This window comes from Athalia rosae, chromosome 2 (genome assembly GCF_917208135.1).
Source record: "Athalia rosae chromosome 2, iyAthRosa1.1, whole genome shotgun sequence".
Classification (NCBI taxonomy): Eukaryota; Metazoa; Arthropoda; class Insecta; order Hymenoptera; family Athaliidae; genus Athalia; species Athalia rosae.
Genome location: NC_064027.1, coordinates 24,570,868 through 24,589,619, shown reverse-complemented (window position 1 = coordinate 24,589,619; position 18,752 = coordinate 24,570,868). Strand labels below are relative to the sequence as shown.

The 18,752-nt window shown below is 39.7% G+C and overlaps 3 protein-coding genes across 5 annotated transcripts; 1 reads left to right on the top strand and 2 right to left on the bottom strand.

Annotated features, from left to right (window-relative positions):
* Positions 1 to 643: 643 nt before the first annotated feature.
* On the bottom strand, positions 644 to 2,711 carry LOC105689080. 3 transcript variants are annotated; one of them, XM_020854124.3, is made up of 5 exons: positions 2,560 to 2,711; positions 1,895 to 2,073; positions 1,626 to 1,799; positions 1,443 to 1,541; positions 644 to 1,366 (listed from the first exon to the last, which is right to left on the bottom strand). In XM_020854124.3, the coding sequence occupies exons 2-5, from the start codon at positions 2,027 to 2,029 to the stop codon at positions 1,232 to 1,234; spliced, it is 543 nt and encodes a 180-aa protein (XP_020709783.1). In that variant the 5' UTR covers positions 2,030 to 2,073; positions 2,560 to 2,711; the 3' UTR covers positions 644 to 1,231. The 3 variants fall into 3 exon arrangements, with proteins under 3 accessions (XP_020709783.1, XP_048505641.1, XP_012261261.1); XM_048649684.1 differs by having other exon boundaries at positions 1,895 to 2,043; positions 2,451 to 2,646; XM_012405838.3 differs by having other exon boundaries at positions 2,451 to 2,636.
* A 127-nt stretch (positions 2,712 to 2,838) lies between these two features.
* Positions 2,839 to 17,505, top strand: LOC105689119 (E3 ubiquitin-protein ligase lubel). Its single transcript, XM_048649687.1, has 20 exons — positions 2,839 to 3,417; positions 4,191 to 4,277; positions 4,375 to 4,839; positions 5,668 to 5,886; positions 5,980 to 6,204; positions 6,262 to 6,737; positions 6,807 to 7,600; positions 8,116 to 8,414; positions 8,486 to 8,590; positions 8,676 to 8,834; positions 9,203 to 9,577; positions 9,665 to 9,848; positions 9,916 to 14,333; positions 14,823 to 15,020; positions 15,096 to 15,464; positions 15,531 to 15,687; positions 15,753 to 16,083; positions 16,686 to 16,811; positions 16,916 to 17,084; positions 17,282 to 17,505. Exons 1-20 carry the CDS (start codon positions 3,412 to 3,414, stop codon positions 17,309 to 17,311), a joined length of 9,192 nt encoding a protein of 3,063 aa, XP_048505644.1. The 5' UTR covers positions 2,839 to 3,411; the 3' UTR covers positions 17,312 to 17,505.
* Positions 17,467 to 18,425, bottom strand: LOC105689120. The gene is made up of 2 exons (XM_012405921.4): positions 18,284 to 18,425; positions 17,467 to 18,081 (listed from the first exon to the last, which is right to left on the bottom strand). The coding sequence occupies exons 1-2, from the start codon at positions 18,367 to 18,369 to the stop codon at positions 17,532 to 17,534; spliced, it is 636 nt and encodes a 211-aa protein (XP_012261344.2). The 5' UTR covers positions 18,370 to 18,425; the 3' UTR covers positions 17,467 to 17,531.
* Between the last annotated feature and the right edge of the window lie 327 nt (positions 18,426 to 18,752).

The following is an 18,752-nucleotide window of genomic DNA, read 5'->3' as shown; positions in this document are numbered from 1 at the left end:
GCGTTTTAACCGCACAAGAGATTCTGTTTTAGCCGACTGAATATCGGACAGAAAACTTTATTTCTTAAATTTCCGAGGAGCGGTGTACTGGGAAGTAAAAGCATTGAAGTCTCCGTTGTGGACATGAGTCTGTGTATTGTCTGATATCGCGATTGTGTTATTTGTAAATTTACAGGTGTTTTAACTGCACGAGAAATTCTGTTTTAGCCGAGCGAATATCGGACGGAAAACTTTATTTCTTAAATTTCCGAGAGTGGTGTATTGGAAAGTGAAAGCATTGAAGTCTCCGTTATGGGCATGAATCCATGTATTGTCTGATATCGCGATTGTGTTATTTGTAGATTTACAGGCGTTTTAACTGCACAAGAAATTCTATTTTAACAGGGCGAATATCGGACCGAAAATTTTATTTCTCAAATTTTCGAGGAGCGGTGTATTGAAAAGTGAAAGCATTGAAGTCTCCGTCATGGACATAAGTCTGTGTATTGTCTGATATCGCAATTGTGTTATTTGTGAATTTACAGACGTTTTAACTGCACAAGAAATTCTATTTCAGCAGGGCGAATATCGGACCGAAAACTTTATTTCTTAAGTTTCCAAGGAGCGGTGTATTGGGAATTGAAAAATGTAGAGAAATTGATCATTGTGATATAAATACATACATATGTAGTTTATTAATGAAGAAAATACAACAGATGATAAGCAGAATTTGATTGTTTTTTCAAAAATTACTAACAATAATTCCTAATTCTTAGAAGTCCGAAGATATTTGTACAGATACAACAGATCAAAACGTCTGTTGAACGTATAGATTGATAAATCATCATCGAAAAAGCTGGGTAAAATTATACCTAAGTATTAAATTGACATACTTGATGCATTTCACATTTATAATAATAAATATAGTGAATCAGCCATGGTCCCTTACAACTAAAAATATTTTTATTCTCTACGCTGTCACTTTGGCTCAATGATTCAAATATATGTAATTTAAAATATACATAGAATAGTCTGGTGTAAATTAACTGACGTGCATGTATGCGTAAAGCTATAGCAGCGAGATCAAATCAGTTTCTTTTTGCTGCTGACATGTCTCCGATTGAGGTACAATAATTATAACATTAGTGTGTGTTTTTTTTTAATATCATTGAAGCGTTTTGAAGGGACGATTATAAAATATACAGTGATTTATCGCGATCAACAATAACAAAACCAGAGTTATCTGGTGAAATTAATAAGCCGGAATAGTCGTAGTGCCACTTTGGTTCACTTGACGTTCACCCTGGGCAATATCTCCTCTTTTGATTGCCATAAACTTCAACCATGCATCTATTCCATATGCAACCATTGCCAGGAATCCGAAAACCTAAAAAATAACGATTAGTATTTTTTATAATTCCTAATCTTTTATGCTGCTTATATTATCAATATAAATTAATCACAGCGGCAGCAGCAAGGGCATCATCTATGCGAGCGTCTCCAGCCACTAGACTAGCTGCCAAAAGGTTGCAAGCTGTCCATATCAAACAGAAGACCAGTTCCTGGGGAAATCATTGCTGTGTTTACTACTAAAAGACTTACAAATCAGCGATTAAAGCTAGTAACTAAGCACAGGAGTGTCTTACTATTTTCAGCCAAGGTATTTTATGGAATTTTTCAATGATGTGAAAAACGTAGAAACATAGTATAATTCCAGTGAACCAAAATCCTCCCATCGCCACAGTATTGAACCATTGTTCGCGACTGTTGTACCGAAGTACCGTTGAGATGATGCATATAAATCCAAGTAGATTCAATACCTATTTGAAATCCAAAAAAAAATAGAGTAAATACAACACTTCATAAATAATATCAGATATAAAAAAGATACAAGTTTATGATGATCACATCGTACCACTTGTACAACTTTCAAAATTCCTGGTAATGTTTTAAAGTATGACGTGTCTAATCTGATTGTAGGATTGACGGCTGTTGTTCCAACATTAACAGTGGTGGTCGTTGTGTGCTGTCCTGGAAATCCTTGCTGCATATTGAGACCGTTTCCTAATTAAGATGCAGGGTATAATAATAAGGCTGAAACAATTGTTGAATCATTGTTAATTAGATATAATTTTGATTAGATTAAACAGAAGTAGCTCGCAATAGTTTGCCGATCTCCAATGGTTTATAATTAATTTATCAGTTGAATATTGATGTAAATAATTATGATCTCTTTTTCAGAAACGAATACTGATGACACTGTGAGCCTGGAATGAATTAATATTTAATGCGAATGAATACAACTTTTCTGGTGTGTTTGAGAAATCTTAAACAAAAATAATATCAACCAGTGACTCTTGATCCGCCACTTGTTACAGCGATCTACAGGTAATACGGACATACAGATATATACGTATGTATATCAGTCGTATTTAGAATAGAACTGCAGAACGCCGAAATCAGATACATACCCACGATGTGGAATATTAATGAGGTAAAGATTCTCGTAAAAAGAATTTAAATTAGACCATCAAAATTACTATGTACGGTTTTATATCATCAAATTATACAAGAACTAACTACTCTACGTGTTGGGAGTGGTTGCCAGGCACTGGTAGGCGTCTCTCACTGCCTATGTATAGTTGTGTCAGGTTGTGTTATTTCGAACCGTAGATCAGGTAGTAAGCACAAAGACTGGCAAAACCGACGCCTCTTTTTACCCGCCAAACCGACGCTCGTAGCGTCGTATTACGTTGCCTTGGAAACGAAAGGAGAGAGGGAAAAGAAAAACTAGCGCCAAACTCGAACGATATTTGAAAAATAGAATGAGGATGTTCGAAATGAGACATTAATTCGCACCGTAATTGAACAGAAAAAAAAGGAACAGGTGATATTACTCTCAAAAAAACCACTATGCTCTTTTTATTTTTTAATTTAACATTTCCCGTGTATTTATTCTTCCAAATCTTGAATAGGTGGACGACGATGGGGATATATTTACGCGTACGAGGAGACTGCAGCCGTGATTTAAAAATCGTTTATATGGCACCGTTCCAAACGGCTACAAGGGCTTAAAATAGTATCTCGCTGTGAAATCGGGGGATAGAGTGTTCTATATACCGTTAAACTAAGATCTGCGTGTATGCAGAGAAGAGGCTGGGTGTTGAGAAGAATCAAGTTTGAGGATTCAGTGTTCACCGGCCGGGTTCGCCAAATATATTCAGTGTTACAGGACGATGGTCAGTACGGGAAAATAGAAACTGCAGAGAGGGAGAGTTCGTGATTCAGAAATCGAAAGAAATTATATAAGTATATATACTTCGGGTATCCTGTGCTACAGATGCCATGCGTTTGGTGCGTGTGTGGGTGAATTTCATCGATGCATTCGTTCAATCCTAAAGTGTTGCGACGACTAATTATAAAGTTATCCAAATGAGTGTAAGTGCTTATACCGCATGGAAATATAATTTGATGTTCTACAATCATCGGCAATTATAGAATTAATTAAATTTTTCCGAAACCGATTTTGAATACTTTCAAATAAATAATTCTTGCAAAAACGACCGGAGTCAAAATTTCCCTGGAGATTATTACTATTTTTCATCCAGCAAATTGAGCGAGATATATTCTAATTCCTATAATGCTTTGTAGCAGCCATTTTGAATTTTGCACATTGGCTTAAGCTTATGAATCTAGAAATAGATGTTTTCTAATTTATTATTCAGCTCTCAAACCGCGATATATTTCCGCCTATTACACAAGTAGCAGCAATAACAAACGCTTCTGCGTTGGACTTATATACATATCTCTGTGTTACCAGCAGACCAAATTGTATACAGAAAAGAGGAAAGCTTTTATACTAATTTAGCTTGGAATAACGAGGCACAGATGATCTATTTTTATCGTATAGGTACTAGAAATCGCTGGTTGAGCTGTCACTGGGCGCTGGCCAAAGATTTTCGCTGGTCATTTTTTGGAACATTAAAACCGGAAGCGCGCTGGGATTTTGGAAGTGGCCAACGCCCTCGCGGAAATGATTAAACGCCGCGATTTATAGATACGTTGATTTCGAAACCTATCAGCTGCGTAAACACATCCCAGTTATACTAGAGACATAGTTTGTTGGTTTAAATAGAACCCGTTACATCAGTTTGTAGAAGGCTTTTTAGACGCCTCATCCGCATTCGTTTTTTGTTGCCCATTTGTTTCAGAATTCAGGAGCAGAAAAATGGCGTCCCATGGCAATTTCAAACCCTTCAACCCGGCTGCGTGCCGCTCGGTCAATGCCTCATTGGGTGGTACGCGCAATTCTACAGATGATAGATTAATTTTTACTGAAAACATATCGACAATAATTATGAGACCAAATTAGATAATATTTTACGTGATACTTAGACCCAACAACAGCAACAGCAGAGACGTCCTGCAGGAGAAGGTCCTCGACTTCCGCCATCGCCTCCACGAAGTCCTCCGCCATCTTTAACCGGCGATTGCGGCGACCCAGATTACGAGGTCATTGAATTTCCGCCCCGGCATAATCAGCAAATTGGTCAAAATATCAGAAGTAAGCCCGTTCAATCGATCGGCCAAATTGGATCAAACGGCAAGCCATCAGGTGTTCAACGTCTAAAATGTGCTCTATGCGGATCGGAAAATCTTTTTGCTCGTTGCGAAGAGTGCAGAGAAAATTACTGCGAAACATGCGATGATATGAATCATAAGCATCCTAAAAGACGTGGGCACGTCAGGAGAAGAATTTTTAGCAAAATTAACGTCAATAGACCTCCGTTACCACCGAAAGGCGAAGGTCCAGGATCTCCGCCTGTTCCACCGCCGAGAAGAAACCGCAGAACTACTCAGGTAGGCTGCGTTCTGGCCTAGAAAGCTTCAATCGTAATTCAAAAGCAGCGATCAGTTGTGGTCGGAGAACCTTGATCAAAGGTTCATTGTGATTTTGATTTTTGCTTTGAAAAACACCCTTTATTTATTTATTTTTTTTTATTTCTGGGCTTATCTTTTTTTTGCAGGACAAATTAAAGAGGCATTTGTTTAAGGTATTTGGGGGGATTCAGGCTGTAGGCCTTCAACTGCAAGAGTTGGGGAATTTTTGAATGTGGGATGATTTTTTAGTAGCTTTTAGACACCAATTATCCTCCAAATCCTCCATATCTGATCCCAAACATGATACTCCTTATGAGCACCGAAGCCACGGATGTTTATAGTGTTTATAGAATTTGATTATCGAATATTTCGAAAGTCTGTTAAATAATTTTTAATTTCTATGTATATTTAAATTATACCTGTATAAATACCTTGCTGCAAAATAATGGCCGTATTCACTGAACCTTTTGTTACTTTTCGAAATCGAATCTAATTTCCTTCTGTTTTTAATCGTTAGTTTTTTTTTCATTAGTTTGTTATTTCATTTATAGTGAATACGGTTAAAAACCTGCTGTGTGAATTTATTTTTTACTTTCAGAATTAAACACCCTTAAATGTTACATTGATTTGTTGTTCTGTTTTTACATAGAGCGTTGGTTTTTTATTTCTTCGAATTGTCTCCCTAGGTTATTATAGATTGATTTTCCGCAGCCCGATATCGTGAACCCTGGGACTGAAAAAAGTTGTTGTCTTTTTGTCAAACTTGTACATTATTGTACAATCTGCTTTCTATATTCCCACGCGTAGGTGAAAACCACATTAAATCAGGGATCATCGGATGTTTCTTCGATCGAAAAATCGTCAAATTTCCGTCGTGCAAGTACTGGAAATCCCGCATCGGTGATAAACAATTCAAGACCACTTCCTGCCACTCCAGAAAATCAACTAAGAAGCGCACAGTCGACACAGTCATTGGCTGGAAATATCGGAGAAGGATCAAGCAATGATAAAATGTCCACACTTCAGGTAGTGGTGATCGCCTTGGGACGAACAAAAAATCTCCTTAATCAGCGGCATTTCTTTTTTTCAATCGATTAAACAGATTTATTGCGTTACTAGGAACGGTACAGACGATACCAGGAAGCCATGAGGGCTCAGGATGCGAGTAGGCGAAGACACAACCCTTCGGATAATTCACTTTCCAGTCGACCTTCCAGTATAGGAAGTCCACGGGGTCTGATGACATCACCACCTCCACCGCCACCTCCACCTAGAGCGATGATGCAATCGACGAGTGTTTGCGATCTTTCAGCGCCTCAACTTTGGGGCAGCGGGATGCAGCAGGTCGGATAAAATGGAAGGAAAACTGAAAAAGAATTTGAACGCGGTATCTTTTTTCAGGCTCAATCTATGGCACACATTGGAATGGGAAGAATGCCAATGATGTGGTATCCCCCTGGAACGCCTTGGGATACTTCTTTAGGCGGTTCAACAATGAGTCTGCATCATCCTTCTATGTGGGGTTACCCCGCTATGGGATATCCTCACCCATCTCAAATGCTACAGCCGCAATATCCCGGAACTTTATCGAGAGCTCATAGTCCAGCTAGAAGTTTAAAATCATCAAGAAGGTCGAGAGCGACTTCACCATCACCGAGTTTAAAATCCAGGAAGTCCTTAGCTTCACGGTCAAGGTCACGAAGATCACCAGAGCCACCGTCAGACGCTAGTTCTGAAGACTCGGGGGAATCAGATTTCGATGATAGAATGTCCAGAGGATCAAGAAGTTTAAGAAGAAGTAGTGTCAACAGAAGCAGGCAAAGATTACATCCCGATGACGAATCCAGTAGAACTTTACCCGCTAGAAATAGACAGAGGTATGAAAAATCTTGCATTTTATCGTCAGATTCAGTTTTTGAGATCGTTCTCATTTTGATATGTTCCAGTAAATGGCGTCCAGAGAAAAGAATCCAGGTGAGTAGAGGGGATTCTATAACGTCATCGCGAAACTTAGACTCGGATGTGGGTGATGGAAAATCAACGCCACATTATGATCAGGATGATAGAAGACGGCTTAAGCCGACTTCCAGTTACGATCAGGGGTTCGAGGAGCAGCCAAGGTCGAGATATAACGGGAACGAGATTAAAGCCAAACACCAGACAAGCACCGATGATGAAAATGTGCACGGAAGATCATGGAGCTATACTCGAGGGAGAGTAAAAACTACTAGTTCGTCAGAGGACTACGTAGATAGAGGGGAGAGATCGTCGACCATGAAAAATCTGACCGGGAACTTAAGGGCTGAAAGAAAAATAAATGAAGTCGAAAAATCTCGCGAAGTTAGAAGGTCTTCATTTGATTCGGATAGCTTGGAGAATAAAATGAGCCCTAGGATTCAGGAGGTGAAAATAGAGGAAAAGGAAGAGAAAGAAAAATTCTTGGAAAATGAAGCTGAGAGTAAAAAAATTACCGATGAACTTAAACAGAAATCAAACTCTTTGAACGAGGAATGGTCTTGTGAATATTGTACGTTTATAAACGAGGCTAAAGAACGTGTTTGCACCGTTTGTTACAAAACAAAATCCAGCGAATTGCCTGCCACTGAATCACCTATTACGAATTATTCGAATTCGACGATAAACGAAGCCAGTGGCACTTCTAATTTAGAGAAGAAAATGAGCACTCTGAAGATATCTAACGGCGAAGAAAGCGGGGACAGTGGCTCGGCTAAAAATAAAGGTAGAATTATGAGACGAAAAATCAGTTTCTCATTTGGGACTAAACTGGCAAAGTAGTAGTGAACTGAATTCATGATTTTCCATTTTTATTTTTCGTTTTTTCCCCCGATTTTTTAATTTGAAATACGAGAAACAAATATCCAGTGCACGATCAACCTTGTCAATTATCAATGTTTTTTCACTCTTTGGTAATCCACATTTTATGTAATACCACTCTTGAATGAATAATAAAGAACACATGTTTTTTTTTTTTTCTCAAACGATCTGAAACACACATAAACCGGATACGCTCAGACCAAATGCATAGTCGTTTTTGACGCCGCGTTCTCAGAAACAGATTAACGCAAATCCAAAATTCTAACACTTTAATTTTCTCATTATTCATTCAAGTATAACGTAATAATCTTTAGACATAATTATTTGTAGCCGTCTTCAAGCACGATTGTGCATTTGGTTAGGGATTCTTGTTATCTCACATATCCTGTTTTCATTCTCCTACAATTATTTCACTTTTAGATGAAAAAAACACGAAGGTTCCGGGTGATTTGAAAACTGCTGTTTTTACACCCCAAAAAACTTCGACGGCAACATCCCCAATGGGGTCTCCTGAACGCGAAAAAATATCTCCCCCTCGTTTAAACGAGGCTCGAGAAAACATTAAAGAATCAACAGAATCGAAACACATTTTGACAACAACATTTCCGGAACCTACGAGAAAAATATCCGAATCGGAAGAAAAACTGACTTCGAAACATCCAACTTCCGGTACCGTTACAACCGGCACGTCACCGCCACCCCAGAGTATATCAACTCAGGTAAAAGATAGTGGCAGATTAAAAATGCGCGTGCAAAAGACAATATTTACATTCTATTCGTTTTTTTTCAGACGTACGACTTACTTCCGGTCAGAGGGAACTCGAATTCGAACAAAAGATGTTTGTCTCTATGCGGAACTAAAGGATCAGTTCATTGCGGGGACAGTGACTCAGAGGTATCCGAAAAAGACGTAGAAGAAAACGATGATCTTTCGCATTAAAAATGAAAAATCTTACACTTTGAGAAAAAATCTGTTACAGGATGGAATAATCAGCTTTGCCAACAGTCCTGACCATTACCCGCAGAGATCTGGAAACTCTCTTCAACAATTCGTTCAGAAACCGGTTCACGCGAGGGATCAAATATGGACCCGCAGGAATTCAATCGATTCTACAACACAACATTACTATCACTCTAGGGTAGGAAATTCCTCGACAACTGAGCTGCAATAGAAGAAGCCTTTAGAAGCTGTGCGCTTTTTTTGTGACCAAAACTAAAAAACACTTTATAGCAATGCTTTGAATAATCGTTGAAAATTAAAAAAAATTAACTACACCGATATATCTCCGTGGCCTTGGTGCAGGACTTGGAAGACCATGTAGAGGTGCTCACCCTCTTCATTTTGTCCCTCAAAAACCAAAAAATTCCTGCTTTGAAATCCTTCGATATTTTTTAACCCGCTGTGTCCCCTGTTTTGTTCTGTACTATTTGATTGTAATGATCTGATCCCCACGAAGCTAAACAAAATCGTTAGAAAGGAAAAAAATTTTCTTCATTTCTTTTACAGGAACCGAGCCAGTCCAGATACATAGATGCGATTTCAACAGGATATGATGGCCCCCAGAGTGTCCAAATGTCGACATTGACTCGTCAAGGCTTGGAACTCGTTGATCTTCTGAGGGAAGCCGAACGTCAAGGTTTTTCTACCGATGATCTTCAAGTAGCACTTGCACAAGGCGCTATGAATCCAATAGATTGGCTGAAAACACAATGGCCCCATCTCGTTGAAACCGTTCAAGTCCTGGTTGGAACTCAGGGAAATGAAAAAAACGAAAACAATGTGGGAATTATTTCAGCAATGGAAGCTAAGGAGGCGCTACGATTTGCTAAAGGAGAAGTTTGGACGGCTGTAAATGCCGCGGTTCAACGTCGCCAGCGAAAGGTATGGTGGAAAATATTGAAGAATCCCAATCCGACATTTCTGGGAGATAAAAAGAAATGATCCCATTGAATATTGATTTGCTTTCAGTGCGCAGAAATTATGGGAAAAGGTACTTTTACCGTGGAAGACGTTGTGAAGGCCTTGAACAATAACGGGGGTAACGGAGAAGCGGCTCTTTTGGAGCTGCAGAAAAATCAGTTGAAACCATTTTTGATGAGAATTTGGGGCCCGCCTGTCGGGGTTGAAAACGACGATGCTGCACCGATTGGAGGTCCGATATTTCTCGATTTTTTTGTCCGGCAAATATATTTTAAGCCCCGATTCCTTTATTATTTCAGATGCAGTGGGGGCCATCGGTGTTGTAACGAAGGTTTCCGAAGATGGTCAGCCAGAAGGTTTGGAAGCGGATGCCAGGAAACAGGTAACGTCTCCAATTGTAGAGAATTTCGTCGCGTTGCAGGAAGACTTTCAGCAACAATTGTCGGCATTGAAACAGTTGACTGATGATTGGCAATTGGGCGAGGAAAAGGAAATAAACCGAATAACATTTGATGAGCAAGCGATCGTTAATGCGGAAAAGGTTGATTTGTTTGGCAGTGTCGACAATATGGCCGATACCGCTCTGAAAATAGACGATAATATGGTACCGAAAACCGTTCAAGAGATAGATTTTGCTAACGATCGAAGAGAATGGGCGACTGTGAAAACTCAGCAAAAACAATCGATTGAATTGGATGATGGACAGGATTATAAACCAAAAGAATCAAGTAACGAAAAGTGGATCGCAGAGGAATTCGGAAAGCAGGAGGCATCCGTTGACACGAATAAAGCAATCGAAGAACCCGATCATAGTGATCATTTAGCTAGGGAAACGTCTGATGATCGATTAAATTCCTCAAATGTGGAGGCAAATACGATCAACGGTGGGTTAGATTCGACGAATGTGGAGACAACGAAGGACGCTGAAAATAAAGAAGTCATCGCTGAAATTTTTTCTGAAGAAACGGAAAATCTATCCGAGGAGCCGGTCGTACGCGAAGAAGATTTGCTGGTCGATAGGCAAGAACCCACAATTTCTGAAGACATACTAAAAACTGTACCTGATTCTCTGACAAAGTCGCAAGCGACGTCCCTCCACTTGGTTGCGGTGGAACAGCTTTTAACGGCCGTAAAGTCACTTCCGGAACAATTAATCGGTCCTCTGGCAGCTGCGCTGAATTTACTGTCTCCGCAACACGAGGGGATTGTTCTTCCAGAGAATTTGGAAAATGTTACAAACGTGGAAGAGGAAGAAATAAGTGCGATCCACTCCGAGAAGAAGAAACATTTAGTCGACAATACTGAAATTGAGATGGTCCCCGAGTCCGATAAAATGAAAGAAGAATCTCCAGAGCCGCAACAAGTGCAAATAAAATACGCGGACCCGCAAATATTGGAGGGAATATCCCAAGAGCCGCGACAAATGGAATCGAAATCCTCGGAACAACAGAAATTGGAAATAAAATTCCCAGAGCCGCAAAAAATAGAAATAAAATCCCGAGAGCCGCAAAAGTTGGAGGAAATATCCTCAAAGCCGCAAAACCTTGACGAAAAATTCCGAGAGCCCAGACAATCTGATGAGACATCTTCGAAATCCCAAACATTAGAAACCAAATCTGCCGAGCCACAGCAAGTGAAAGCGGAATTTCTAGAACTCAGAAAATCAGATGAGGCATCATCGGAGCCCCAAAGAATGGAGGAAGTATCTTTGAAGCCGCAAAAGCTAGAAGAAGAATTCTCGGAGCCGCAACAAATTGAAAAAAAAATCCCGGATCTCAGAAAATCAGAAACGAACGTGCCAGAGTCTCAAAAAATCGAAGCAAAAGTCCTGCTACCTCAAATATCAGCAAGTGAATTTCCAAAGCCTCAATACCGGACAGAATCAAAAATCGTGGAGCCTCAAGTATCCTCGGTGCCTATTTCGGAGCATGTGGAGTCTTCCATTGCAAAAGTCAAGCTGAAAAAAATCGAAACATTTGTCGCTATAGAAGTTAAACCTACGGCAAGACCTCTAGAGCGCCCTAATGAAGCGATGATAAAAATTCCAGATCTGGAATCCGAAGGAATAAGAACCGATGCCTACACTATTAAAGAAGATGAGAAATTTAAATCGAATCTTACTTTCATTCTCAATTCACCGGTACAGTATTTGAAAGGAAATGAAAGAAATTCGCCGATTTCAATCGAGGATAACTCTTCGTCTTACGAGCCTGAGACATCAGGGTTTTTTTCAGCGAGCGAAAATACTACAGAGAGAGACTCTTCAGGTGAATCTTCATCTGTTTCTCATACAGCGATAAAAATCGTAGAACAATTGAAACCCGATTTTGAAACCCCTGCTACAGTTGAATCTAGCACAGAGTTATTATTAAGCAAAACAAAGATCAATCCGCCCAGGGTCAAATCAGCTACAGTCCAGCTTATTTTGTCACAAACAAACCCAGAATCTACTTCGGCAATGATCTCGGACGAAACGGAAGTATCAAATGAGAAGAAACTACCGATTTTGGAATCGACCATAATTAACGAGACACAAGCATTCACTAAGGACTCTCCGGAAATCGAGAATTCACCGTCTCCTGAGAAGCTAAGAATTACAGAAAATAAATGGGAAAATGAAGCGACCGATCCTGAAACAATAAAAACTCTTTCTGTAACCACCGATCTTCAAACTAACGTGGAAACATTCCCAGTTTTGAACGCCGAGGGAAATTCTCATTCTATTTGCAATCCTACGAATGTAGAAAAACCTGAAATGGTAAGTTCCCCGAATACCATCTCTGAATCAATTCCCACTTCTTTGGTTTCCGAAACCTCAGTCGAGTGTTTGGAGAAAATCGAGCCTACAATTGCGGAATGTGAAAAAAATCCAGTGATCCAGGATCAGAGACCCTCTCAAACTATTACAGATTTAGGAGCTACAACAACCGAGAGTGATTCCTCTTACAATTCTTTCGACTCCATTCCTGAAGCAGAGCAACAAATCGAAATGTCGCCAATCCATCTAGTAGAGTTCAAAATCCCAGAAAAAATTCATCCGACAGAAAGCGACGATTCAAAAGTCGAAAACTGTCCCGCAATCATCGGAACAACAGTCAATAATCTCCAAAAAGCAGAAAGTGAAGAAGTTAGTCCGATGGTTTCCGGGAAAAGTATTCTTTTCAATTCAAAAGATACCGTGCATAAAATAGCAAAAGTTGCAATATCTCCTGAAGAGGAATCTCTCGAAACGTCGCTCACTCAGGCATCAGAAATATCTAAACCTACATCCACCAACGTCAGAAGTCAACCAATAAAACGTCAATCAAGGTCTCCCGTGAAAAGAGTATCCAGGCGTAGGGCACTGATCAAAGTTCAAAAAAGAACAGGCGTCGTTATTCCGAGAAATTCTTTAAACGCTCCAAATTATAATCGTACACCAAAGATTAACACAGTCCACAAAGCCGAGGAAACTGAGAATGAAATTATCAGCAACGTCACGATAGGATCGGTTTCAAAGGAAACGCAGGTCAAAACAGTTCCAACGACCTTAAGGAAGTCGAAGGGCGTAGTTCCCGTTAAAGAGCCAGAAGCCAAGGGCGCAGAAAAAAATACCGCCCGGAATCCGAGCGGTCCGAGAGACTCACTCAAAAAGATCACTCAAAAAGATGCACAGAAACCTTCTAGGATTTTAGACAAGAAATCTGGACCCCAGAAGCTGGGGCAGAAAAATTTAGGGACCTTGAAACCGGTGGTGATGCAGACGGCTACCTCGTTGGAATCTAAGGGCCCAATTCCTTCACGAATTCCGGTTTTGAGCCGCAAACAAAAGGCGGCTACTTTGATTTCTGCGGTTTTAAATAAGAAAACACAAATCCCATCAACAGTTCATCCCTGTCCAAGAGTAGAAAATATCCCGAAAAATAAGACTGAGTTAGTAGTAGCTGCGAAAAATGGCGGAGGAGAGTCAAAAATGCCTGTGAAAGAGATCAGGATGAATGATTCGGTAGAAAAGATCAGACCTCAATCTGTCGTACCGGAAGTTACGAAGATCAAAGAGATCGCTGCAAGTGAAAGACAAGAAACAGTCGAGGCGTCGGTTTCGATGGTCATGACGGACGAAGAATCAGAAGGGTTTGCAGTATCCGATGATGCGGAGAATTCTGAGGAAAGGTCGGAGGAATGTGATGGGTATAATTCCAGTTCTCACAATTTCCCGAAGGATAACTCAAACGGGCATTCAAGCTCTTTTTCGGAGTCTGAGGAATCTCGGAGTTTGGATGGTCTAAATTCTGACCTTGAAGAACGATCAGAAGGTCTTACGGATGCAGAATACATGCTGAAGAAGACTTTGGACGAAATAAACGCAGAAATATCGGAATACGATTCAGAAGATGATGAAATTGAAGAAAATGTAGAAAATCATCCGGAAATGGGGGGTGAAGAAAAACCAGAAATTGTTGAAGAAGATAAAAGCTCTGAAATAAGAAATACAAATGTCAATATCAATATTGGAAAGACTGAGAAGCCGCCTGCTAAAATCACGAGAAAATCAGCAAAATTCGATGCAAGTTTATCTAGAGATAAAAAAAAGCGTTTCTCTTTGGCAGCAAATCTTATAAAACAGTTTGAGGGTGAGGCTAAGCAATCGATGCTCAAAGAAGCCAAGCCAGAAGTAATAGACGAAGATACGGACGCGTTTCAGAAGTCAGGAAATAATTCCAAGGACGACAGAGAGGTCAGTAGACGAGTGCCACCCGATTCCACGGAATTATTTTATATACTGGAGTGCATTCACTTTTCCGGGGGCCAATGTCTACAAACAGATCTCGTCCAAATGATTTAAACGATTTAAAATATACGTGAAAAAGAAATGCATAATAGAAAAATAAATGAACGAAGACTTTCGATACACCCTGTCGATTTTTAATGGCTGTGACTTAAGTAACACTAGACTTAAGCTAGAAATACGAATGATTATATTATTGTGTTGACTAACACTCATGATTTTTTTTTTTCTATAATAATTGACTTAAACTCTTTTAGAGCTCAGGTTTATAGACATTGGTTCTCAGATCACAAATTTATGTCTATAAATAATTTAGCATAACACGAACCATGCCTATTAATAAAATCCCTTATGAAGATTGTCGATGAGAGAATAATTTCGATCCAAACGGCATTAGGCCAATAAATCTGCAAATTATCTTCTATCTCTCAATTCCAGAGAGTGGCAAGGAGACTCTTAGCCGAAGGTCGAGCAACAAGTTACGACGAGGCAGAAACTGCTGCAAGTCTTCTGGCCTTGAATTTCGACGACAAAGAAGCCCTTCACGCCGCAAAAGAGTGCGGAAGCGTCGAAGCCGCCCTTGCATTTTTGCAGCAGGAATGCGAGCTATGTACCGGACGTTTCCCTATGAGTCAGGTAAGTACTTGAAGAAAATTTGGTACCTACTCAGTCCTTGACCTTACAGAATCCCAGAATTTCTTCTAATTCCAGATGGTGTCTATGCTGAAGTGTACTCACCGATGCTGCAACGATTGTGCTAAGAACTATTTCACTATACAAATAAGCGATAGGAGCATAACGGATGCAGTGTGCCCCTTTTGTAAAGAGCCCAATCTTCAGGAAGCCAGTGAAGACGACGTCCTTGAGTACTTTAGTAACTTGGACATTCAGCTTAAAAACATGCTAGACGCACCGATACACGAATTATTCCAGAGAAAATTAAGGGATAGGACTTTAATGCAGGATCCGAACTTCAAATGGTGTGTTCAGTGCTGCAGTGGTTTTTACGCAAACCCAAATCAGAAGCGTTTGATTTGCCCAGATTGTAGATCGGTGACTTGTGCATCGTGCAGACGGCCGGTAAGCACTGTATAATCATCTGATATAATTAGAGCCTAAGTAAGATAATTGACCCGATAATTTCAGTGGGAAAAGCAACACGAGGGTATAACTTGTGAACAATTTGCTGAATGGAAAGAAGAAAATGATCCTGATAATCAAGCCGCAGGTCTTGCGAAACATTTAGCTGACAATGGAATCGATTGTCCCAAGTGCAAATACCGATACTCTCTCTCCAGAGGAGGTGATTCTGTGTATTAGGAAAAAAACAACATAATGGGATACTAATATTGCTTATTTCTCAATCAGGGTGCATGCACTTCACCTGCAGCCAGTGCAAGTACGAGTTTTGCTGCGGGTGCGGTAAGGTGTTCATGATGGGTGCCAAGTGCACAATAAGTCCTTATTGCGCAAAGTTGGGTCTTCACGCCCATCATCCGAGAAATTGCCTATTTTATCTGAGAGATAAAGAGCCTGCAGAACTCCAGAAGCTTCTCGATGACAACAAGGTACCTTACGATACGGAAGGGATCGTTGGCGATCGTAAGTGCAAAGTACAACTGCAAAAAGAGACACCGGCTGGAGTCGTCGATGCTATATGCCAATCAGATGTCATAAAAGGACATGCAGGACTTTGCAGGTTTGTGGCGAATGATGACGATTGTGGGTCTCGCTTAGTTTAAGTTTTCGATGCCTCCTTAAAATCAAAAAAAAATCGTCTACTGAAAGAGGAAGACAAGTAATACGAGAAGTGGTGAATACGGGAGTAATTCTACGTCAATCACCCCACGTTATGAGAGTGACATTTCATTTCTGTTCCAAAATGGATACCCATTTCGAGTATGGGAAATGATGAAATACGTATATCTCCGAAAAAAAATCAGAATATTTTTATTCAGAGTTACACCTCCTCGAACATTTTTGAACACGTGCAAAATCCGCTTGCGCTCGGTTTGAAAGTATATAATGAAATAGTCCATCAATTCGTACATGGTTGATAATATTTTTCCGACAAACAGTTTCGGAGTTACAGTCATTTGAAGAACTTCACGCGCAGTGATATAGCACTTGTTCCAGGTAGTGTAACTCGAAATATAAAAATCCGATTTTTTTTGTTTGAAAAAATACATATCTCATGATTTTTCATGCTCGATATGTACATCTATTTTGGAATAGGAAAATCGTGTAACTTGACGTGGAATTACTCACGGGCAGGCATAGATATTGTGTTGATTATCACAGGAATCACTACGTGGAGTATCTAGTGCGTTTAATACGACATAACTCTTTGGATCCGCTTCCTTTATTGACGGAGGATGATTTGGAAACATGCGTAAGAAGGGCGGGTTTGAAGTTACCGGCAAATTGGTACGGGAGGGAACCTCTGATGTACAAAAACGATTTGTTCGAGGTGAATTCAACAGATTTTTATAACAGTTGTATTAATTTATATTGGGCACTTTTCCCCGCAGGCAGCACTTCATTGAGTACCTCGCCGGTTTGGTACTCAAAACCAAGTTGGACCCCGTCGCTATCTTTGACTTGAACGATGCCAAACAAGAGTTGCGCCGACGGGGAAAAGTCCCACCCCCCAAACGACAGGAAATGTCCGATCAGGACTATCTCACCGCGTGCATACAGGTGATGAATTAACATTGCAGGAACAAGAAGATGAAAAAATAAATTAGATTCGTTTCCCAATAACTCATCAAACCTATCGATGATAGATTTCATTTGGCCTTAATGTGCACGTATTGAATTTTATTGTCATAATGTACTCGCTTTAGAAAGAATTAGTTTATTTTTCTAGTCAATTGAACGATTTTTTGTTTTTTCAGGTAGTGCAGAAAGAAATACCTCTGGAGTAGAAACCAAAAGACGAAAGTTTTTTAAAATAAATTTATTTGTTCGAAAGAATGTGAAATCTCAATATAATATATGTCGTACAGAATGGAAGAAAAAGTATCAGGCAACTGATGCTTTTGATTGCAAAGATTGGAAAAATAATTGGAGAAACAAAGGATTGTAAAAATACAGAAATACTTTTATTTGTCACGATTAATTGATAAATACTTCGTCATTGATTAACTAACTTAAGCCTGTGATGAAATTATGTAGCGGGCTATTTTTGGATGGTGTAATATTTTTCACTACCATGACTCCAAGCTTTCCTAAATTAGTCTGTTTAATTTTGGGAGTTTTAGATACTATTGGAGTCGCGTCATTCGCCTTGGTTATAATAAGTCCTGCAGATTTATCCTTAGTCTTCTTTTTCCGCTTTTTCACAGTTGTCGACGCAGTCACTGCATCATCTTGGTTCCGAGTGGGTTTCAGTCTTGCGGGTTTGGTCATTTTTATCCTAGTATCCTTCTGACAGTACGAACATGTGATCACAAGCTTGTTTGCTTTATTCATCTCTGACTTACGTAATAGAGTCTGTTTGACTTTGCTATTCAACTTTTCATCATTCTTTCGTGTCATCAATTTTTCCACAGACTTTCCAGGCCTTTGACCACGCCACACCCTCACTTTGTGTGCTACTTGAGACCAAAGTGATCCGCAAGACTGGCACATCTTGGTAGGACCGAAGATATTGTTCGGCAATTCGATTTCCTGCTTCAAGTCCCAACAACATCCACTGAAAAATTTTGTATAAACTCTAATTCAGACTGTTCACATCGCTGAAAATAGGTTATGCCTGCTTTGAATGAGGGGTCAGATTAGTATGGTTTTTTTCCAAGCTGAAAGATGAATATTTTTAACTATAAAAGCACTTGTAGTACAGTGAAATGACGGGATGGTTTACAATCAACAGAAATAACTGAAGAATTTTTTCTCACACATAATAATTCTGGAGATTATTCCCTGCTACATAATTCTTCGATAGATGTGTTACAAGATTCCACATATGCGCGATACTTTGCATTTTAATTCAATTCTTCCCCAATAAAACTTCACTACAAAACACGTTTCTGACGTCTACCCACTTTTAAAAGGCTTAAAACCACATGCACGCCGTTTAAATGCCGAATGCAACAATGGATTTAAAAGTATATATAAGTGATTTAAAAGGATTGAGGGAGGTCCTTATTAATGTAAGGACAGAATGAAGCAGCTCGCCGATTGGTCGAAATTTGGAAATCACGTCTCATTGGCCCAACCAAATATACGTTGCGATTACCACACAGTTCCTTGAAAGTACTACAGAGGTCACAGAACGTTTGTTGCGTACCGGCAAAAAAACTTCTAATGTCCTGAAATTTGAAAAAATCGTATCTTTTTCGAAAAAATATTGAACAAAACTAACAA

Bases quoted from the DNA above. Each gene is read 5' to 3' on its own strand.
- LOC105689080 (XM_020854124.3), bottom strand. From the start codon at position 2,029: ATGCAGCAAGGATTTCCAGGACAGCACACAACGACCACCACTGTTAAT. The intron at 1,800-1,894 runs GTACGATGTGAT...GATTTCAAATAG, and splicing joins TTTTGAAAGTTGTACAAGTG to GTATTGAATCTACTTGGATT. The intron at 1,542-1,625 runs GTAAGACACTCC...TGATTTCCCCAG, and splicing joins AAATACCTTGGCTGAAAATA to GAACTGGTCTTCTGTTTGAT.
- LOC105689119 (XM_048649687.1), top strand. The intron at 8,835-9,202 runs GTAGGAAATTCC...TTTCTTTTACAG, and splicing joins AACATTACTATCACTCTAGG to GAACCGAGCCAGTCCAGATA. The intron at 9,578-9,664 runs GTATGGTGGAAA...ATTTGCTTTCAG, and splicing joins TTCAACGTCGCCAGCGAAAG to TGCGCAGAAATTATGGGAAA.
- LOC105689120 (XM_012405921.4), bottom strand. From the start codon at position 18,369: ATGCAAAGTATCGCGCATATGTGGAATCTTGTAACACATCTATCGAAG. The intron at 18,082-18,283 runs GTGAGAAAAAAT...AAAATTTTTCAG, and splicing joins AATCTCCAGAATTATTATGT to TGGATGTTGTTGGGACTTGA.